Source organism: Bos indicus x Bos taurus, chromosome 19 (genome assembly GCF_003369695.1).
Source record: "Bos indicus x Bos taurus breed Angus x Brahman F1 hybrid chromosome 19, Bos_hybrid_MaternalHap_v2.0, whole genome shotgun sequence".
NCBI lineage: Eukaryota > Metazoa > Chordata > Mammalia > Artiodactyla > Bovidae > Bos > Bos indicus x Bos taurus.
Genome location: NC_040094.1, coordinates 22,527,158 through 22,549,204, shown reverse-complemented (window position 1 = coordinate 22,549,204; position 22,047 = coordinate 22,527,158). Strand labels below are relative to the sequence as shown.

Genomic DNA, 22,047 nt, shown 5'->3' with positions numbered 1-22,047 from the left:
CTGTCATTCTTTTTTTTTTTTTAATTTACTGAGATATAATTCACATACTGTACAATACATCCATTTAAAGTATAAAATTCAATGTTGTTCCATATATTCACAGGGTTGTACAACCATCCCTACTATCTAGTTACAGACCATTTCATTACTTAACAAAAACAAAAACAAAATCCATACCCATTAGCAGTGACCCCTTCTCTCCCACCTCTAATCTATTTTCTGTCTCTATGGGCTTGCCTATTTCTGAGTATTTCATTAAAATGTAATCATATAATATATGGTTTCTTATGATTGAATTCTATCACTTAGAATGTTTTCAAGGCTCATTTATGTTGTCGTATGCATCAGTACTTTTTTCCTTTTCATTGCCAAATAACATTCAATTGTATAGCATATTTCATTTAATCATCAGTAAGTCAACATTTGGGTTATTTATATTTTGGTGATTATGAGTACTGCTATTATGAACATCCACATATAAGTTTACATGTAGACATAAGTTTTCGGGTACTTGGGTATTGACACTTATTTACACAACCATAGTTGGACATTGTAATGATTTTTAATCTTGACCTCTCATCCTATTCAACTGATAAATTCTGGCTGAATTATATGGAAGTGTATAAACTCAGGTACTACATAAGAATGAGGTCCCTGTGTTGCAGTTAAATACACAGCAGATGAAAGACAGAATGTCAAAATCTAAACCTACATAAAAGGGCTTATTAAACTTTAGGGAGAAGTAGAACTAACATTTGGATCTGTTAGTGTTTAATTTTTATGAATGACAAAGAACATGTTACCAAATTCCCAGGAAAAGGGATAAATATAAAACAGTTGTGAGGAATAAACATAAACCACTTGAAGAACTAGGTGAGAGAGAAATGGAGGAAGGGAGGAGGAGGAAAAGGGAAGTGGGGAGAGAGTGAGAGACAGAAAGAGGAAAGCGGGGGTGATGGAAAGAGGGAGTACAGAGGAATATGGGGACAGGGCAGGGGGCGGGAGGGGAAAACAGCCAGGAAACTGGCTTAAAAAGTAATGAGAAAAGACCTTTGTTGTTGTCTGCCATAAAAGCAATAACAGGATACCCACTTTAATAGAGCCTAAGACAATAAACACATAAAATTCCACCAGGATTTTCAAATGCTCGCAACAAGAATTAATTAGTGGAATATCAAACTGCTGTTACCTCCATGCAGGTTTGCTGACAGCACAAATGGATAGGTCTTCATCCAGCTCATCACAGCAATAGTTTCTGGTTGGGTGGGCTCTGTGATCTGAACGAACTGGTCCGGGAAATTCCGGTTCAGGTCAAAGTTGTTGCTGTTGTTTCTGCCGATTACACTTACTAGATCTCCTGTATGATAAAAGATTCAAATGTAAGCTATATTTCACTTACATTGTAATCCAGCACAAACGACTTCAGCTATCTTAACTCAAAGTTAAGTGTGAACACATCAGGCTTCACTACGATCTATCACACTACAGCTGAAACTGAGCAGGACCCTGTGAGGCCTTCCCAGGTACAAAAGCTCCTCTGCATGCCCCGATTCTTGTTTGCAGAGAAAAGACTTTCATTTCTGAGGTCTTCTCCGAGATCCACAAGCAATGACTAATTAGGGAAGTGAGGAAATTCAGAAACAAAGGAAAAGAAGTTAAGCCAAAAAAGTAATGACAACAGTTCAGGATAAAACTGTCCTAGTTCCTCCTCCAGGATACATATAATCTGACACATCTCCTTGAATTGTTCAGCAGGAACTAAGGCCCCTACTTAGTAGGGGAAGACGACTCTGTTGAGCACAAGCATGTAGACCCCAGACTGGTTGAAACCAACTGGTCAACCTTCAACTGAGACAGCTCATAATTAAGATTCCTGAAACATCATCCTGTTACATCACCACCAACCTGAAGAAAGTCATGCACTGTGCACCATCACCCCAGATGTTGCCTTTAAAAACCCTTCCCTGAAAGCCATAGAGGAGTTTGGGTCTGTTGAGCATAAGCTACCCATAATCGTTGTTTGATGTCTGCAAATAAAATAAGTCCTATACTTTACTTCATGGCAACCTGGTGTTAGTAAACTGGCTTTGCTGTGCGGCAGGTGAGTGGACCCAAGTTCAGTTAGGTAACATGATTAAAACACACTGTTTTTATGTTTAAAAAAAAAAATGTATCTCTTCCAGATCTTTTGAATAGGAAGGTAAAACCATTATCCTTTCATTTCTGCCTTTCATCATACTTTGAGGGGGGAAAAAGCCCAATCATACAAATTATATGAAAATATTGCTCAATTGTCAATAATCCACATACAACAATGTGATCAGAGTATTAAGTGGGCAGGACTGATATGAGGGGGATTTTATTGTACTGATATATAGGTCACTGCTGCTGCTGGAGAAGGCAATGGCACCCCACTCCAGTACTCTTGCCTGGAAAATCCCATGGATGGAGGAGCCTGATAGGCTGCAGTCCATGAGGTCGCTGAGAGTCGGACACGACTGAGCGACTTCACTTTCACTTTTCACTTTCATGCACTGGAGAAGGAAATGGCAACCCACTCCAGTGTTCTTGCCTGGAGAATCCCAGGGACGGGGGAGCCTGGTGGGCTGCCAGACGTCTATGGGGTCGCACAGAGTCAGACACGACTGAAGCGACTTAGCAGCAGTAGCAGTAGCTGCTGCTGCTGCTGCTAAGTCGCTTCAGTCATGTCCGACTCCTAGCGACCCCATGGACTACAGCCCACCAGGCCCAGTCATTCACTAATCCAGTCTCTCAGTGTTCAATCAGTGACAGTAACAAACCATGTGGCCGCATATTCATATTGTGGGATCTATTCTATTCACTGGTATCACTGTCTGGAAGGAACCACAGGTTAGGAAAAGATGGATTCTCACTCTGCAGTGTTCTGCATAAGGTGGCCCGTGTAATAAAATTGCTCTCCTTGCCCTTACTGTGATGCCCCAGCAGAGACGGGCTAGCCCAGGGAAGGTAGAGGAATGGGAAATCAGTAACTCAGCAGGTTTAGACTACATATACATGCAGAGTAGAACTGGGAGTCAAAAAGTTTGCTTTGAGTTTTCACTTATTAAATAAGGTTCCCAACAAAATAATTTAACAAAAATTAATGTTAACATGGAGCAATTTATTAAAATCTTACATTATTTTAGTAAACAAGAACCATTACCAAAGTGGAGACTTCATTAAATATACACTTGATGGCATAATTGGTGAATAAACTAGCCTATCTTAAAAGAATACAAAAGCTAAAACCAATGATAAATTATAAGACTAAAACAAGAAGAAATTTTAGGGAAACAACCAGTTCAAATTATTTTCTATGCTCAAATAATTATGCCATATGATAAACAATGGACATGAGTGAGCAAACTCTAGGAGATGGTGAAGGACAGGAAAGCCTGGCATGTTGCAGTCCATAGGGTCGCAGAGTCAGGCATGACTTAGCAACTGAACTGAATGATAATCAAAATGATTAAGCGTTAATAGACAACTATTCTTTACCTTCCTGGGCCTTTTCATACCCATCAGGATTCATGGATGGCATAAGGTGAATTCTAGTGTTAAGAACCAAATCTGTTACTTCAGGATCTGTACCAAAGTTCTTACAAAGGTATTCGATGAGGTTCAGTAGCAGTTCTCTTCCAACCACTTCATTTCCATGCATATTTCCAATGTACTTAAATTCTGGTTCACCTGAAAACAGAATTACATGGAAGACCTTTTTTCCTCTTCATTCATCCTAGACTTGCTCACTTTTCACCCAATACACAAAGACCTTGAACCAAAAATGTAAGCTATATTTTGACAAAAGAAACAGGAAAAAGCATCTTATAAAGCAGCTTTGTTACTACTACATGTCAGGTAGCAAGCTCAAAGTAAACATATATATATATATATATATATATATATATGAATATGTATATATACATAGAAGGGCTTCTCTGGTGGCTCAGTGATAAGGAATCTGCCTGCCAATGCAGGAGACTCAGGTTTGATTCCTGGGTCAGGAAGATCTCCTGGAGAAGGAAATGGCAACCCACTCTAGTATTCTTGTTTGGGAAATCCCATGGACAGAGGAGCCTGGTAGGCTGCAGTCCATGGGGTCGCAAGAGTCAGACACAACTTAGCGACTAAACAGCATATATATATATATATACATACATATATCATATGCTACAAAAATAAAAATACTTCTAGCAGGAATAATCTAATCTGTGTGTGTAGTATGCTAAATATGGTGCATAATACATAAGTCGCTCAGTTGTGTCCGACCCTCTGTGACCCCATGGACTGTAGGCTGCCAGGCTCCTCTGTCCATGGAATTCTCCAAGCAAGAATACTGGACTGCGTAGCCATTCCCTTCTCTAAGTGATCTTCCCAATCCAGGGATCGAACCCAGGTCTCGGTTTCCCACATTGCAGGCAGATTCTTTACCATCTGAGCCACCAGGGAAGCCCATGGTGCATAATATGGATTATCAAATGCTTTTTTTTTTTCCTAGCAGAAGATTGGTTCCATTTTCTTTAATCCAGTTATAAATACTACAGGTGACCTTTCTAGATGAAGCAAAGAAATATAGCCCACAGCTCTGAGAAGCAGTACTGAAATTATGTGTGACACTACACCAATTACCTGGTTCATGGACACCTGGGTTATCAGATATCTCCATTACATAAAGTTCTCTTGACTCTACCGATTTTCCCAATGAATAAAGTCGGGTGATGTTAGGATACTCATTGGCAAACCTTCTCAAGAAGATTTCCATGTCAGGGAAATGGTGGTGGTGAAAGTCCTGTGGTTGAATTGGCTGGTGGGTAGACTGTGTTCCAGGAGGACTATTAGGTGTAGCAACTGTGCTAGCCGTTACTACAGCCTCAGTTGTGTCAGGGATTACTGAAGCCACAGTTGGTCGTAGGGGAAAATTCACCTTTGTGGCTGGTCCTTCTTTCACTATGATATTATTAACAGTCAGTGGCATATATCTGAAAAGAAAAATTCGAAAAAGTAGATGGGCTTGGAGTTAAACTGAAACAGACAATGCTTTAACATTATAAAAGCACAACAGCCTTTTCATACTCTTGCACTGTCTCTCAAAAATGAAATCAAATAAAGAGAAATGTGCAAATTCAAGACTTTTAGGATATTATTTCATAAAGCATCTCAGATTAAGTCTTTAAAGAACTATTTCTCTTACCATCCTTTCAGGTTCCACACATCAGAATGCTTATAAAAAGTTATATTCAAAGAAGAGAATACAATGAAAAATGGAGGTTGTTGATCCATTTGTAACCATTCCTACAATACTCAAAGTAGGGATAAATGATCCAATTCTTCATAGCACCTTATCAAACTGACATTTCAACTACTTTACCAAATAGGAAAGTTCAAAATTGAAGATAATTTATTTGCTACAGGTAAATCCTTAGCAAAATGAGCTTACAAAAAGGCTTCCAGAGGGCATAGGTAACCACTCATTTTGTGTATTAGAAACCTGATGGTAAGACAGCTCTTCAAAAGTGTCTTTTGTAGAGTCCTGAGTTTTTTCTACCCTGGTTTTCAATTAGCCTTGAGCTTTTAAAACTCCTTCCTCCCAATTTTACAACTATGCTTCATATCCAGTTGTATAGTTAATGTGACAAAAGACTCTACTGTAGTATTTTCTCATTACAAAAGGGGGGAAAAAATCAGAAAACAAGGAAAAACAAAAGCCAGATATAGTAAGATCTCCCCAAATGTATTTCTGTCTAGATATAAACAGAAGCTTGACATTTTAAGAGTCTAGTTTAAATTCTTATCTAGTTATGTTTAGAGAAGAGCTAACTCCATCCTGCTCAAACTTTCAAAAAATTGCACAGGGAGAACCACTCCCACACTCATTTTACAACCATCACCCTGACACCAAAAGCAGAAAAAGATATCACACAAAAAAGAAAATTATAGGCCAATGTCACTGATGAACATCAATGCAAAAATCCTCAACAAAATTGTAGCAAAGAAAATCCACCAACACATTAAAAGGATCATATACCATGATCAAGTGGGGTTTATCCCAGGGATGCAAGGATTCTTCAATACACACAAACCAATCAATGTGATACACCATATTAACAAATTGAAAGATAAAATTCATACCCAGTTAAAACTGCTGTTATGTTATAAGTTCCAGGAACAAGTAATCTGTGGAAATCACCAAATCTTCCTGTTGTGATATTATGATTAATACCAGCCACTGAGATAGTTGCATTCTCTAAGCCAGCTCCTGTTACTGAATCCGTAACAAATCCTTCAACGCCAATGTGGACCTAGAAAAACAAGAATCAACATAGACTGCTCAGAGAAAGTCAATTTGGAAGGCAAGAGAGAATAGCCTCTCTGCATTGATGCTAGAATTTCTCGAAAATAAAGTTATTCCTCTAGCCCTCTGAAACATTTTTCAATCCCTCCAAGTTAAAATAAAATACAGACCAAAAAGATTAAATCCTGAAACTTAAGTCATCTGAAACCTAGGCTGGTAAAGTACTTTTGAAATTCCCTCTTCTCAAAGCTAGACTTCTGCTTTTCTCAACAAGATACAATTGATAATATCTGGGATGTGTGCGTGCGTACTAAGTCACTTAAGTCGTGTCTGACTCTTTGAAAACCTATGGACTGTATTACGTCAGGCTCCTCTGTCCACGGGATGCTCCAGGCAAGACTACTAGAGCAGGTTTCCATGCTTTCCTCCAGGACCTTCCCAACCCAGGGATGGCACCTGTGTCTCTTAGGTCTCCTGCATTGGCAGGGGGTTCTTTAGCGCCACCTGGGAGCCCTCGATTTCTGGTATATGTAATAATATATTAGCCTGCCTGATACGTAAGTTAAACTTACGTTGTGGTTCATATGCTGGTACAGGTTCTCTAGCAAATATGATCGCATGGCGTTGGAAGAATCTGATGATACAACTTTTGCTAATTATTTATTTAATTCCTAATTACTTCAAGTTGTAGAAGTGTTGTAAGATAGACAAAGGAAGCTCTCCAGAAGAAAAGAGCTCAGGGGAAGGGTAATGGAGGCTGAGAGTATGTTCTGATAGATTCTAATACTTTCTAAAGATTATCTATCATCTTAAATAATAAAAAAAGACAAAGGGTATCTAGCATAGACTTATTCATATACACAAATTTCCCCCCTATTTAATCAATTATTTCCATACCCACCCTTCCATATAGCTGCTTTTACCTTTTCAATCAATGTGATCAAAGACTCACGATTGTTCTCCCACTCTTGTCGAAGTTGTGAAGCAGGTGGGTACTTGCAACAGGATAGTTCTAACGTGATCTCAAAACAATTGGCCCATACATAATTATAATCTTGCATACCACCTGAAACATGGAAGAAAAAGTAAGTTTATTCTCAGGATTCTACTCTCAAAAAGACCAGAGCCATCTCTGCTTATATAAACTCTCTTTCATTAAGTAGTTTGAAATCAGAGAAGGCTCTTGAATTACAGAGGAGACTAACAAGGAAGGTAAAAGGAATACACACTGGAAAGGAATATATATAAAGGAAATGTGTCTGACTGACAGGTAAACAGCTATAAAGAGCATGAATATAACAATTAATAATAACAGTAATAATGATAACAGCTCTATATTTGAATGTTTACTATATGCCAGTGTTACTGAGTCCAAGCTCCCTCTGCTCCCTCTGCTCCCTCTGCCACATTGTTGAGGCAAGGAAGACAACTTTATTTGAAAAGCTGGCAGACAGAGAAGATGGCAGACTGTCTCAAAATAACCATCTTGCTGGGGTCTGGATGCCAGGTTCTCTTACAGAACCAGAGAAGTGGTGAGGAACTAAAGTCAAAAGGCACAATAAAGAGGGACAGGCAGTGAGGAAGTAAAGTTTTTAAAAAGGGCCATCAGTCTTGCAAAGTATCTCTAGGAATGGGCCAGCCAGTGAAAGGGATATGTTAATTTCTGTGGACAGGGTCAGATTATCTGACAGGGTCAGAGCTGAACAAAGGCACTTTGGGTTTTTTGGGTTTTTTTTCAGTTTGAGATTTTATTCATGTATTTATTTTTATTTTTTGGCTGTGCTGCGCATGTGCCTTTGCTAGTTGCAGTGGGCAGGGGCTACTCTTTGTTGCAGCGCCCAGGCTTTTCATTGCAGTGGCTTCTCTTGTTGTGGAGCACGGGCTACAGGCACCTGGACTTCAGCAGTTATGGAATGTGGGCTCAGGAGCTGTGGTTCATGGGCTCTAGAGTGAGTGCTGGCTCAGGAGTGGTGCACAGGCTTAGTTGCTCCAGGGCATGTGGGATCTTCCTGGATCAGGGATCAAACCAGTGTCCTTTGCTTTGGGATTCTTAACCACTGGGAAGCCTGGCACTTTAGTTTAACAGTCAGAAAGAGGGACAGGGTCCTTTGAGGCAGGTCAGTATGTATGTTATAATAACAAAAGCAACAAAAAGCAAGTCAAAGAAACAGTTTCGACAAGGAGTCAGAATTGGTTCTTCCCTGCAAACCAGCTCTGTTCTATGACCTTTACGCATATTAACATTTAGTCTTTACAACAACTTTATGATGCGGGTATTGCTATTTCACCCATTTTACAGATGTGAGAAGTAAGGCACAGAGAGGTTAAGATTTCTGACAGAATGAATATGAAAGATACTCAAGTGATCTTTAAGTTATGAAGGTCATTCATGTCAAAACATTATTCAGTTCAGTTCAGTCACTCAGTCGTGTCTGACTCTTTGCGACCCCATGAATCGCAGCACGCCAGGCCTCCCTGTCCGTCACCATCTCCTGGAGTTCACTCAGACTCACATCCATCGAGTCAGTGATGCCATCCAGCCATCTCATCCTCTGTCATCCCCTTCTCCTCCTGCCCCCAGTCCCTCCCAGCATCAGAGTCTTTTCCAATGAGTCAACTCTTCGCATGAGGTGGCCAAAGTACTGGAGTTTCAGCTTTAGCATCATTCCTTCCAAAGAACACCCAGGACTGATCTCCTTTAGAATGGACTGGTTGGATCTCCTTGCAGTCCAAGGGACTCTCAAGAGTCTTCTCCAACACCACAGTTCAAAAGCATCAACTCTTTGGCGCTCAGCTTTCTTCACAGTCCAACTCTCACATCCATACATGACCACTGGAAAAACCATAGCCTTGACTAGATGGACCTTTGTTGGCAAAGTAATGTCTCTGCTTTTCAATATGCTATCTAGGTTGGTCATAACTTTTCTTCCAAGGAGTAAGCATCTTTTAATTTCATGGCTGCAGTAACCATCTGCAGTGATTTTGGAGCCCCCAAAAATAAAGTCTGACATTGTTTCCACTGTTTCCCCATCTATTTGCCATGAAGTGATGGGACCAGATGCCATGATCTTACTTTTCTGAATGTTGAGCTTTAAGCCAACTTTTTCACTCTCCTCTTTCATTTTCATCAAGAGGCTTTTTAGTTCCTCTTCACTTTCTGCCATAAGGGTGGTGTCATCTGCATATTTGAGGTTACTGATGTTAAGGGCCTACTATTCTAACTGTACTCTTCTGTACCACAAAGGTGACAATAAGAGTCTGAATCAAAATGGTATTGTAGAGGGACTTCCCTGGTGATCCAGTGGTTAAGAATTCACCTTGCAATGCAGGGGACAAGAGTTCAATCCCTGGTTGAGAAACTAAGATCCCACAGGCCGCAGAGCAACTAAACCTGAGTGCCATAACTACTGAAGCCCACACATCGTAACTAGAGACTCTGTGCACCACAATGAAATATCTCACATGACATAACAAAGATCCCGACAACTAAGACCTGATGCAGTCAAATAAATTTTAAAAAAAAATTTTTTTTTAAGGTAGAGTAGAAAGATCCTGAGCTCTCAACCTCACATAGGCAAAACAACTTACAGAACAACTATCTTGGAAAACAACCTGATGAAGAGCAGAAAATATTTTCCACAACTAAAGATATAAAGAAGGAACCACAATAAAATGGGTATGGAAGATGCACAGATGCTCTAGTGAGAACCCACATCCCTGGAGTAATGATTCACTAGCAGGAAGACTATCAGCATTGTGGCAGTCACCCCTTGGGAGCAAGGAGTCCAAGACCAACACCAGGATCCCCAGCCCAGGGTCCCGCATTAGGAAGACAAACCTCCAAAAAGTCTGGCTTGAAAACCAGTGGGGCTTATGTACAGGAGCATCAAAGAGTTGTAGGAAGTCAAGACTCTGCTCCTAAGGGTGCATGCAAAAATACACTCGCTTCAAGTCCCAGTACAGAGGCAACAGTTTGAAAGGCATCTGAATCAGACACACCTGCTGATCTTAGAGAGCCTCCTAGAGAGGCAGGAGGCAGCGGGGACTCCTCTAGGGGACTGAGATGCTAGTTGTAGCTATTTTTGTGATTTCACTCTATCATGCTGAGATGGGCTCCATTTTGGAATCTTCCCTTGAGTCTGTTAGAGCTGGAGGCCTGCCTCACCCACCAGTGGTCAAACAATGCTGAGCATCAGCACCAGTGTGCCCAAGCAGTTGGCCCTGCCACAACTGAAAGGAACAAGCAGCCCACATAGGGAACACCCATCAAGTGTCTGGTTTAGGTAGCCAGAGGGGAGCATGCTGCTGAGCCCATAGGACTTCTCTAAGATTGGGAGACATACAGACTTACTTTACACAAAGAAATCAACACAGAAAATCAGGCAAAATGAGGAGACAGAGGAATGTGCTCCACACGAAAGACTAAGACAAAACCTCAGAAGAAGACCTAAATGAAATGGAGATAAGTAATCTACCTGATAAAGAGTTAAAGGTAAGGATCATAAAGATGTTCACTGAATAATGGATGAACACGGTGAAAACTTCAACAAAGAGTTAGAAAATATAAAAAAGGACCAATTAGGGCTGAAGAATACAATAAATAAAATGAAAAATACACTAGAGGGAATCAACAGTATTATATACAATGGAATATTATTTTTAAACTTTTAAAATTGTATATATACAATGGAATATTACTCAGCCATAAAAAAGGAACACATTTGAGTCAGTTCTAATGATGTAGATGAATCTAGAGCCTATTATACAGAGTGAAGAAAGTTATAAAGAGAAAAATAAATATCATAAACTAATACATATATATGGAGTCCAAAAAAATGGTGCTAATGAACCTATTGGCAGGGCAGCAATGGAGATGCAGACGTAGAGAACAGACAGGTAGACATGGTGGTGGGCGAGGAAGGAGAGGGTGGAAAATGGGCAGAGCAGCATGGAAACACATATACTACCATATGTAAAATAGAAAGGCAGTGGGAATTTGCTATATGACCCAGGCAGTTCAATCGGAGCTCTGTGACAACCTAGAGGGGTGGGATCGTGTGGGAAGTGGAGAGAGGTTCAAGGGGGAGGGCACATGTGTATACCTATGGCTGATTCATACCGATGTATGGCAGAAACCAACACAATATTGTAGAGCAATTATCCTTCCATTAAAAATAAATAAAATGTTTTTAAAAAAAAGATGATGGCAAAAAAAAAAAAAAATACAGTAGAGGGAATCAACAGTAGATTAGATGATATAGAATACTAGATCAGTGATCTGGAAGACAGAGTAGAGAAAAATCACCCAAGCTGAACAGGAAAGACAAGTGAGGACAGTTTAAATGACCTCTGGGACAGCATCAATCATACTAACATTTACAGTATAGTGTCCCAGAGGAGAAGAAAGACAAAAAAGAGAACTTATTTGAAGAAATAGTAACTGAGAACTTCCCCAACCAGTGGAAAGAAACAGACATCCAGTCCAGGAAGCACAGACAGTCTCAAACAAGGTGAACTCAAAGAGGTGCACACCGAGAAACATTATATTTAAAATGCCAAAAATTAAATATAAAGAGATTCATAAAAGCATCAAAAGGAGAAACAACTAATTATATACAAGGAAACTCCCATAAGACTATCAGCTGACTTTTCAGCAGAAACTTAGCAGGCCAGTAGGGAATGACATGATATATTCAAAGTGCTGAAAAAAAATACAACCAAGAATACCCAGCAAGGTTATCATCTGAAGGAGTGATAAAGACTTTGACAGACAAACAAAAGCTAAAGGAGTTTATCACCAATAAACCAGCCCTTCAAGAAACGTTAAAGGGACTTCTCCAAGCAGAAAAGGTCACAACTAGAAATAAGAAAATGATAAAAGAAACAAATCTCAATGGCAGAGACAAACATATGGAAAAGATAGTAGATCAACCACTTACAACATTAGTAGAGAGGCAAAAGTAAAGAAAGCAGAGACAAAGTAGTAAAATCTATTACTATCTTCCAAAATGGTTGTACCATTTTGCACTCCCATCAATAATGCATGAGAGTTCCTGTTGCTCCACCTCTTCACAAGCATTTGCTGTTGTCAGTGTTCTGGACTATGTACGGCCTTTCTGATAGGTGTGTAGCGGTAACTTGTTTTAATTTACATTTCCCTGTTGACATATGATGTGGAATCTTTTCATGTTTATTTGCCATCTGTATATCTGTTGGTGAGATGTCTGGAGGTTTCTGGCCCATTTTTAAATGAAGTTGTTGTTTTATTAGTGTTGAGTCTTAAGTGAAAGTGAAAGTTGCTCAGTCCTGTCTGACTCTTTACGACTCCATGGACTATACAGTCTGTGGAATTCTCCAGGCCAGAAAACTGGAGTGGGTAGCCTTTCCTTTCTCCAGGGGATCTTTCCAACCCAGGGATCAAACCGAGGTCTCCTGCATTGCAGGAGGATTCTTTACCAGCTGAGCCACAAAGGAAGCCCCAAAATACTGGAGTGGGTAGCCTATCTCTTCTCCAGCAGATCTTCCCAACCCAGGAATCAAACCGGGGTCTCCTCCAATGCAGGCGGGTTCCTTACCAACTGAGCTATCAGAGTTTTTGAATATATTTTAGATAATAGTCCTTTATCAGATGTAATTGCCTTCCTTTTTCAGGCTGAATAACATTTCACTGGATGTAAGTACCACATTTTCTTCATTCATCTGTCAATAAACATTGAGGTAGCTTCTTGGCAACTGTGAATAACACTGCAGTGAACATGGGTGTACAAGTTTTCAAGGTCCTTTTTCCAGTTCTTTTGTATTTATACCCTTAAGTGAGATTGTTGAATCATACGGTAATTCTATTTTTAACTTTTTGAGGAAGCTCCATACTGTTTTCCATAGCAACTGCACTATTTTATATTCCTACCAACTGTGCAAAGGAATTGAAATTCTACACAACTCCATCAAACTTGCTATTTTAATTCGGCTTTTTTTTTTTTTTTAATAGTGATCATCTTAAGAGGTAGAAGGTGATATCTCTTTGTGGTTTTGATTTGTTTCTCCCTGATAATGATATTAAGCATCTTTTCATATGTGTGCTGGTCATTGATTTTAAAAAAAATGTGTAGTCAAGTCCTTTGTCCATTTACTAATCAGATTACTTGTTTTCTGTTGAGTTGTATTCTGAATATTAACCCCTGGTGATAGAAGCAAGGTCCGATGCTATAAAAAGCAATATTGCATAGGAACCTGGAATGTCAGGTCCATGAATCAAAGCAAATTGGAAGTGGTCAAACAAGAGATGGCAAGAGTGAATGTCAACATTCTAGGAATCAGTGAACTGAAATGGACTGGAATGGGTGAATTTAACTCAGATGACCATTATATCTACTACTGCGGGCAGGAATCCCTCAGAAGAAATGGAGTGGCCATCATGGTCAAAAAGAGAGTCCAAAATGCAGTACTTGGATGCAATCTCAAAAACGACAGAATGATCTCTGTTTGTTTCCAAGGCAAACCATTCAATATCACAGTAATCCAAGTCTATGCCCCAACCAGTAACGCTGAAGAAGCTGAAGTTGAATGGTTCTATGAAGACCTACAAGACCTTTTAGAACTAACACCCCAAAAAAGATGTCCTTTTCATTATAGAGGACTGGAATGCAAAAGTAGGAAGTTAAGAAACACCTGGAGTAACAGGCAAATTTGGTCTTGGAATACAGAATGAAGCAGGGCAAAGACTAATAGAGTTTTGCCAAGAAAATGCACTGGTCATAACAAACACCCTCTTCCAACAACACAAGAGAAGACTCTATACATGGACATCACCAGATGGTCAATACCGAAATCAGATTGATTATATTCTTTGCAGCCAAAGATGGAGAAGCTCTATACAATCAGCAAAAACAAGACCAGGAGCTGACTGTGGCTCAGACCATGACCTCCTTATTGCCAAATTCAGACTTAAATTGAAGAAAGTAGGGAAAACCACTAGACCATTCAGGTATGACCTAAATCAAATCCCTTATGATTATACAGTGGAAGTGAGAAATAGATTTAAGGGACTAGATCTGATAGAGTGCCTGATGAACTATGGAATGAGGTTCGTGACATTGTATAGGAGACAGGGATCAAGACCATTCCCATAGAAAAGAAATGCAAAAAAGCATAATGGCTGTCTGGGGAGGCCTTACAAATAGCTGTGCAAAGAAGAGAAGCGAAAAGCAAAGGAGAAAAGGAAAGATATAAACATCTGAATGCAGAGTTCCAAAGAACAGCAAGAAGAGATAAGAAAGCCTTCTTTAGCGATCAATGCAAAGAAATAGAGGAAAACAACAGAATGGGAAAGACTAGGGATCTCTTCAAGAAAATCGGAGATACCAAAGGAACACTTCATGCAAAGATGAGCACAATAAAGGACTGAAATGGTATGGACCTAACAGAAGCCGAAGATATTAAGAAGAGGTGGCAAGAATACACAAAAGAACTGTACAAAAAAGATCTTCACGACCCAGATAATCACAATGGTGTGATCACTGACCTAGAGCCAGACATCCTGGAATGTGAAGTCAAGTGGGCCTTAGAAAGCATCACTACGAACAAAGCTAGTGGAGGTGATGGAATTCCAGTTGAGCTATTCCAAATCCTGAAAGATGATGCTGTGAAAGTGCTGCACTCAATATGCCAGCAAATTTGGAAAACTCAGCAGTGGCCACAGGACTGGAAAAGGTCAGTTTTCATTCCAATCCCAAAGAAAGGCAATGCCAAAGAAAGCTCAAACCACCGCACAATTGCACTCATCTCACACACTAGCAAAGTAATGCTCAAAATTCTCCAAGCCAGACTTCAGCAATATGTGAACCGTGAACTTCCTGATGTTCAAGCTGGTTTTAGAAAAGGCAGAGGAACCAGAGATCAAATTGCTAACATCCACTGGATCATGGAAAAAGCAAGAGAGTTCCAGAAAAACATCTATTTCTGCTTTATTGACTATGCCAAAGCCTTTGACTGTGTGGATCACAGTAAACTGTGGAACATTCTGAAAGAGATGGGAATACCAGACCGCCTGATCTGCCTCTTGAGAAATTTGTATGCAGGTCAGGAAGCAACAGTTAGAACTGGACATGGAACAACAGACTGGTTCCAAATAGGAAAAGGAGTTCGTCAAGGCTGTATATTGTCATATTGTCACCCTGTTTATTTAACTTATATGCAGAGTATATCATGAGAAACGCTGGGCTGGAAGAAACACAAACTGGAATCAAGATTGCTGGGAGAAATATCAATAACCTCAGATATGCAGATGACACCACCCTTATGGCAGAAAGTGAAGAGGAACTCAAAAGCCTCTTGATGAAAGTGAAAGTGGAGAGTGAAAAAGTTGGCTTAAAGCTCAACATTCAGAAAACGAAGATCATGGCATCTGGTCCCACCACTTCATGGGAAATAGATGGGGAAACAGTGGAAACAGTGTCAGACTTTATTTTGGGGGGCTCCAAAATCACTGCAGATGGTGACTGCAGCCATGACATTAAAAGACGCTTACTCCTTGGAAGGAAAGTTATGACCAACCTAGATAGCATATTCAAAAGCAGAGACATTACTTTGCCAACAAAGGTCCATCCAGTCAAGGCTATGGTTTTTCCTGTGGCCATGTATGGATGTGAGAGTTGGACTGTGAAGAAGGCTGAGCGCCAAAGAATTGATGCTTTTGAACTGTGGTGTTGGAGAAGACTCTTGAGAGTCCCTTGGACTGCAAGGAGATCCAACCAGTCCATTCTGAAGGAGATCAGCCCTGGGATTTCTTTGGAAGGAATGATGTTAAAGCTGAAACTCCAGTACTTTGGCCACCTCATGCGAAGAGTTGACTCACTGGAAACGACTCTGATGCTGGGAGGGACTGGGGGCAGGAGGAGAAGGAGACAACAGAGGATGAGATGGCTGGATGGCATCACTGACTCGATGGACATGAGTCTGAGTGAACTCCGGGAGTTGGTGATGGACAGGGAGGCCTGGCGTGCTGTGATTCATGGGGTCGCAAAGAGTCAGACATGACTGAGCGACTGATCTGATCTGATCTGATAAACAGTTTGCAAATATTTTTCAGTAGGCTGCCTTTTCACTATTGATTGTTTCCCTTGCTGCACAGAACATCAGAGGTTTTTGAGCAGAGGTGTGATATAATCTGAACTGCCTTTTTAAAAGATCATTCTGACTGCTGGGTGAAAAATGGTGGTAGAGGAACAAAAAGAAAAGCAGAGAGATGAATTAGAAGAGAATGATGGCTTCAACTAGGTTGCTGGTAAAGGAGATGAAGCAGAGAGATCTGGGTGTGAGAAAAGATTTGTTTAAAAGGAATGAAGGATGACTTCTTGATTTTTGGCTTGAGAAACTAGGGAGACAGTGTCATTATTGTCATTAACTGAGAGGATGAAGGAGAACAAAGGAAACAGATGTGGCAAGCCCAAGGCTTTGTCTTTGGTCCTCTTCTCTTACTTTACCTATTCCCTTGGTGTCTCATGCAGCCCCACGGGGCTTAATATTATCTACAGGCTGACAATTCTCAAACTTCTATGTCCAACCTACACCTCTTTCCAGAATCCAGACTTGTCCATCCAATGGCCTATTCAATATCTCTACTTGGGTATCACAAACCTAACAACAGACTCATCGTCCCTAAACCTGCTCCACCTGCAGTCTCTCCCACGATGGTCAACAGCACTGGAGGAATCTAGTTACTCAGGGTCAAAAGCCTTGGAGTCACATCTCACATCTAAAGCATCTGGAAACCATGCTAGTTGTAACTTGAAGATATATCCAGAATCCAAAGATTTCTCAACTCTACTGCTGCCGCCCTGATATAAGCCATGATCCTTTCTCCACCAGGACTTCTGCAATTACTCTTAAGAGGTCTCCCTGTTCCTGCCCTAGCATTTCTGTGTTCTTCTCTCCAGAGATGCCAGAGTAATTCTGCAAAAATGTAAGCCAGAGGTTGTTCCCCTATACAATGACTTCCTGTTGCGTTTAGACTAAAAGCCAAAGCCTAAGGCGCTGCATCATTTGTCTACTACCACTCCCTTCCCTCTCTCACCACCTTTTACACTCTCCCCATCATCATCTCGCTGCACCAGCCACGCTGGCCACCCCGCTGTTCACTGGATACACTAGGTACCTCCTGACTTTGGGTCTTTGCTCTAGCTATTCCCTTTGCCTGGAGTGCTCTTCCCCCAGATATCCCTACTTGACTCATTCCCTCACCTTCAGCTCTTTGCTCCAATTTCAACTTGACAATGAGGTTCACCCTGATCTCCCCACTTAGTTTCTAGTCACTTCTCCCCATCACTGTCCCCAAGCCCATCTCACAAGCACTCACAATTCCTCTCACCCTTTTTTGTTCTATAGGACTTTAAATTTTACCTATTATGTTTATTATTTATTGTCTGTTTCTCTTTGCTAGATTATAAGCAACATAAGGGCAGAGATATTTGTTATACTCATTGACAGATAGTCCAAGCACTAGAACAGTACCAGGCACATGGTATTCCTTCAATAAATATTTGTTGAAGTAATGAAAGTAAGAAGGCTAGGACAGTGAGAAATTAAGATTTCTATTTTGAATGCATTAAATTTGAGATTCTCATTGACCATCCATGTGGATATGTCAAATAGACTGTCTTCCTAAAAGACATGAGCAGGTTTACCATCACTACAAGCCTGGTAACTTTGTCTTAACCTTTTTTTCTTAGAAGGCAAGCTATCCATCTCTGGTTTTCTCTTATCTCCCAGCATCTTGGCACTCACTTTGGGTCTGGCAGAAAAGGTGAAAGGATGATTTTTCATCTCCCTACCAGTCATATTTTAGGGCTTCCCTGGTGGTTCAGACAGTAGAGAATCTGCCTGCAATGCACGAGACCTGGGTTTGATCCCTGGGTCAGGAAGATCCCCTGGAGAAGGGAATGGCTACCCACTCCAGTGTTCTTGCCTGGAGAATCTCATGCACAGAGGAGCCTGGTGGGCAACAGTCCATGGGGTCGTAAAGAGTCAGACTCGACTGAGCGACTAACACTTTCACTCACCAGTCACACCTAGTCATTTAGTGACGTTAGTCACTTTCAGTCAACTCTGACTTGCATGTACATATGTGGACATATGTATGCTATTCATCATAAATCATATTTATTAATCTCCAATATTTACTACTATATTGGTCACAGTACAATGGTCACTGTGTGTAAGTCATCAAACTAAGATTACAGGGATGTATAAATAGAAGACATATTTCCATTCCAGAGAGTAGAGTCTTGAGGAAAACAAACACAGAACACTAAAAATAATTTCAGAGCAATACAAGTGTGAACTAATCTGTTTTTCTGCATATGTAAAACATAATAGGGAAAAATTATTCTCATCTAAGGAAAAAAGAACTTAATAGCTATATTAAATTGCAAACACAGTCAACTCACACTTTAATTATGCCAGAAGGCAGTGAAGGAGACTCTTATAACACTATAATCACCAGGCTTCATCCTGGCATTCTTTTGTTAACCCCTTAACTGTCTTTCTTCAGCAGCAATTTAAGAAATACTAGCTAAGAGCAGTTTTTCACTTTCATGCATTGGAGAAGGAAATGGCAACCCACTCCAGTGTTCTTGCCTGGAGAATTCCAGGGACGAGGGAGCCTGGTGGGCTGCCATCTATGGGGTCGCACAGAGTCGGATACGACTGAAGCGACTTAGCAGCAGCAGCAGCAGCTAAGAGCAACAAGAAGACAAAGTTACATGAATTTCTGTGTTAAGGTCAAGCCTATTTTAAAGATTTTATACACATATGCTAAATTGTTACCCAGATATATTCTCTATGCCTTTATTTTTATCCTTTTTTTTTTTTTTTTACTTTTTACTTTTTTTTAAGGCAGTTGTTTAATCAAGAGATATTTTACAATTTTTAGGTAGCTAAATTTATCATTCTTTTCCTTTTATGGCTTCATAATACTTTGCTGTCTAGAAAGGCTTTTCTCATTCTGAGTATAAAAATACTTGTTGGCTTCTGGTTTTGTTTATGGCTACATTTTTACATCATGTTCTATATGGACTTAAGACTTTATTTGGTATGATCTGAGGTAAATGTCACCTATATTTTTGTCTCAAAGTTATCCAGTTATCCCTATAATTCTTTCCCCATTGTTTTAAATGTCATTAATTATATCCCAAATGCTTTTGTTTCTGTTACTATGCTTTCTATTTTGTTCTGCTGGTCAATTTATTTTGATATCTTAATTACACCGATTTAGTAAGCACGGTTTTATAACACATTGTTCAGTTCAGTCGCTCAGTCATGTCCGACTCCTTGTGATCCCATGGACTGCAGCACGCCAGGCCTCCCTGTCCATCACCAATTCCTGGAGTTTGCTCAAACTCACGTCCATTGAGTTGGTGATGCCATCCAACCATCTCATCCTCTGTCATCCCTTTCTCCTCTCACCTTCAATCTTTCCCAGCATCAGGGTCTTTTCCAGTGAGTTAGTTTTTTGCATCAAGTGGGCAAAGTATTGGAGTTTCAGCTTCAGCATTACTCCTTCCAATGAATATTCAGGACTGATCTCCTTTAGGATGGACTGGTTGGATCTCCTTGCTATCCAAGGGACTCTCAAGAGTCTTCTCTAACACCACAGTTCAAAAACATCAATTCTTCAGCACTCAGCTTTCTTTATAGTTCAACTCTCACATCCATATATGACCACAGGAAAAACCATAGCTCTGACTACATGGACCTTTGCTGGCAAAGTAATGTCTCTGCTTTTTAATAAGCTGTCTAGGTTGGTCATAACTTTTCTTCCAAGGAGCAAGCATCTTTTAATTTAATGGCTGCAGTCACCATCCGCAGTGATTTTGGAGCCGCCCAAAATAAAGTCTGTCACTGTTTCCATTGTTTCCCCATCTATTTGCCATGAAGTGATGGGGCTGGATGCCATGATCTTACTTTTCTGAATGTTGAGTTTTAAGCCAACTTTTTCACTCTCCTCTTTCACTTTCATCAAGAGGCTCTTTAGTTCTTCTTCACTTTCTGCCATAAGGGTGGTGTCATCTGCATATCTGAGGTTATTGATATTCCTCCTGGCAATCTTGATTCCAGCTTGTGCTTCATCCAGTCCAGCATGTCTCATGATGTACTCTGCATATAAGTTAAATAAACAGGGTGACAATACACAGCCTTGACCTTTCCCAATTTGGAACCAGTCTGTTGTTCCATGTCCAGTTCTAACTCTTGCTTCTTGACCTGCATACAGATTTCTCAGGAGGCAGGTCACATGGTCTCATATTCCCATCTCTTTCAGAATTTTCCAGTTTGTTGCAATCCACACAAAGGCTTTGGCATGGTCAATAAAAGCAGAAATAGATGTTTTTCTGGAACTCTCTTGATTTTTCAATGATCCAATGGGTGTTGGCAATTTGATCTCTGGTTCCTCTGCCTTTTCTAAAACCAGCTTGAACATCTGGAAGTTCACGGTTCACATACTGTTGAAGCCTGGCTTGGAGAATTTTGAGCATTACTTTGCTAGTGTGTGAGATGAGTGCAATTGTGCGGTGGTTTGAGCTTTCTTTGGCATTGCCTTTCTTTGGGATTGGAATGAAAACTGACCTTTTCCAGTCCTGTGGCCACTGCTGAGTTTTCCAAATTTGCTGGTATACTGAGTACAGCACTTTCATAGCATCAGCTTTTAGGATTTGAAATAGCTCAACTGGAATTCCATCACCTCCACTAGCTTTGTTCATAGTGATGCTTCCTAAGGCCCACCTGACTTTGCATTCCAGGATGTCTGGCTCTAGGTGAGTGATCACACCATCATGATTATCTGGGTTGTGAAAATCTTTTTTGTATAGTTCTGTGTATTCTTGCCACCTCTTCTTAATATCTTCGGCTTCTGTTAGGTCCATACCATTTCTGTCCTTTATTGTGCCCATCTTTGCGTGAAAAGTTCCCTTGGTACCTCTAATTTTCTTAAAGAGATCTCTAGTCTTTCCCATTCTATTATTTTCCTCTATTTCTTTGCATTGATCACTGAGGAAGGCTTTCTTATCTCTCCTTGCTATTCTTTGGAACTCTGCATTCAAATGGGTATATCTTTCCTTTTCTCCTTTTCTCCAGACTATACAGTGGAAGTGACAAATAGATTCAAGGGGTTAGATCTGACAGACAGAGTGCCTGAAGAACTATGAACAGAGGTTTGTGACACTGTGTATAGGAGGCAGTGATCAAGACCATCCCCAGAAATGCAAAAAGACAAAACGGTTATCTGAGGATGCCTTACAAATGGCTATGAAAAGAAGAGAAGCAAAAGGCAAAGGAGAAAAGGAAAGATATACCCATTTGAATGCAGAGTTACAAAATAATACATTGTAATATTTGGCAATTAAAGTCTCTATTACCATTCTCATAGAAATTCTCCTTTTCATTACTGAAGACCCCATTGTACGGATGTAGTTATCGTTTAGTGGCTAAGCCATGTCCTCTCTTTTGTGACCCCATGGATTGTAGCCCCACCAGGTTCCTCTGTTTATAGACTTTCTCAGGCAAGAGTACTGGAGTGGGCTCCCATTTCCTTCTCCAGGGTATCTCCTGGACCCAGGGATCAAACCTGCATCTCCTGCATTGCAGGCGGATTATTTATGGCTGAGCAATCAGGGAAGCCCTCTATTTGTTTGTTTATTTGTTTATTCAATCACTATGTGGTGGGTATTTGACTTGGTTTAGCT

General features: G+C 40.3%; 1 protein-coding gene across 1 annotated transcript in view; it reads right to left on the bottom strand.

The window, feature by feature from the left end:
- The window catches only part of CPD (carboxypeptidase D), a 72,089-nt gene that overhangs the window by 29,746 nt on the left and 20,296 nt on the right, over nucleotides 1-22,047 (bottom strand). The window contains exons 3-7 of the mRNA XM_027519292.1: nucleotides 7,237-7,379; nucleotides 6,151-6,320; nucleotides 4,651-5,000; nucleotides 3,520-3,711; nucleotides 1,190-1,357 (exon numbers count right to left, since the gene is read on the bottom strand). Of these exons, the coding sequence (XP_027375093.1) occupies nucleotides 1,190-1,357; nucleotides 3,520-3,711; nucleotides 4,651-5,000; nucleotides 6,151-6,320; nucleotides 7,237-7,379 (1,023 nt within the window). The remainder of the gene's footprint in view (nucleotides 1-1,189; nucleotides 1,358-3,519; nucleotides 3,712-4,650; nucleotides 5,001-6,150; nucleotides 6,321-7,236; nucleotides 7,380-22,047) is intronic.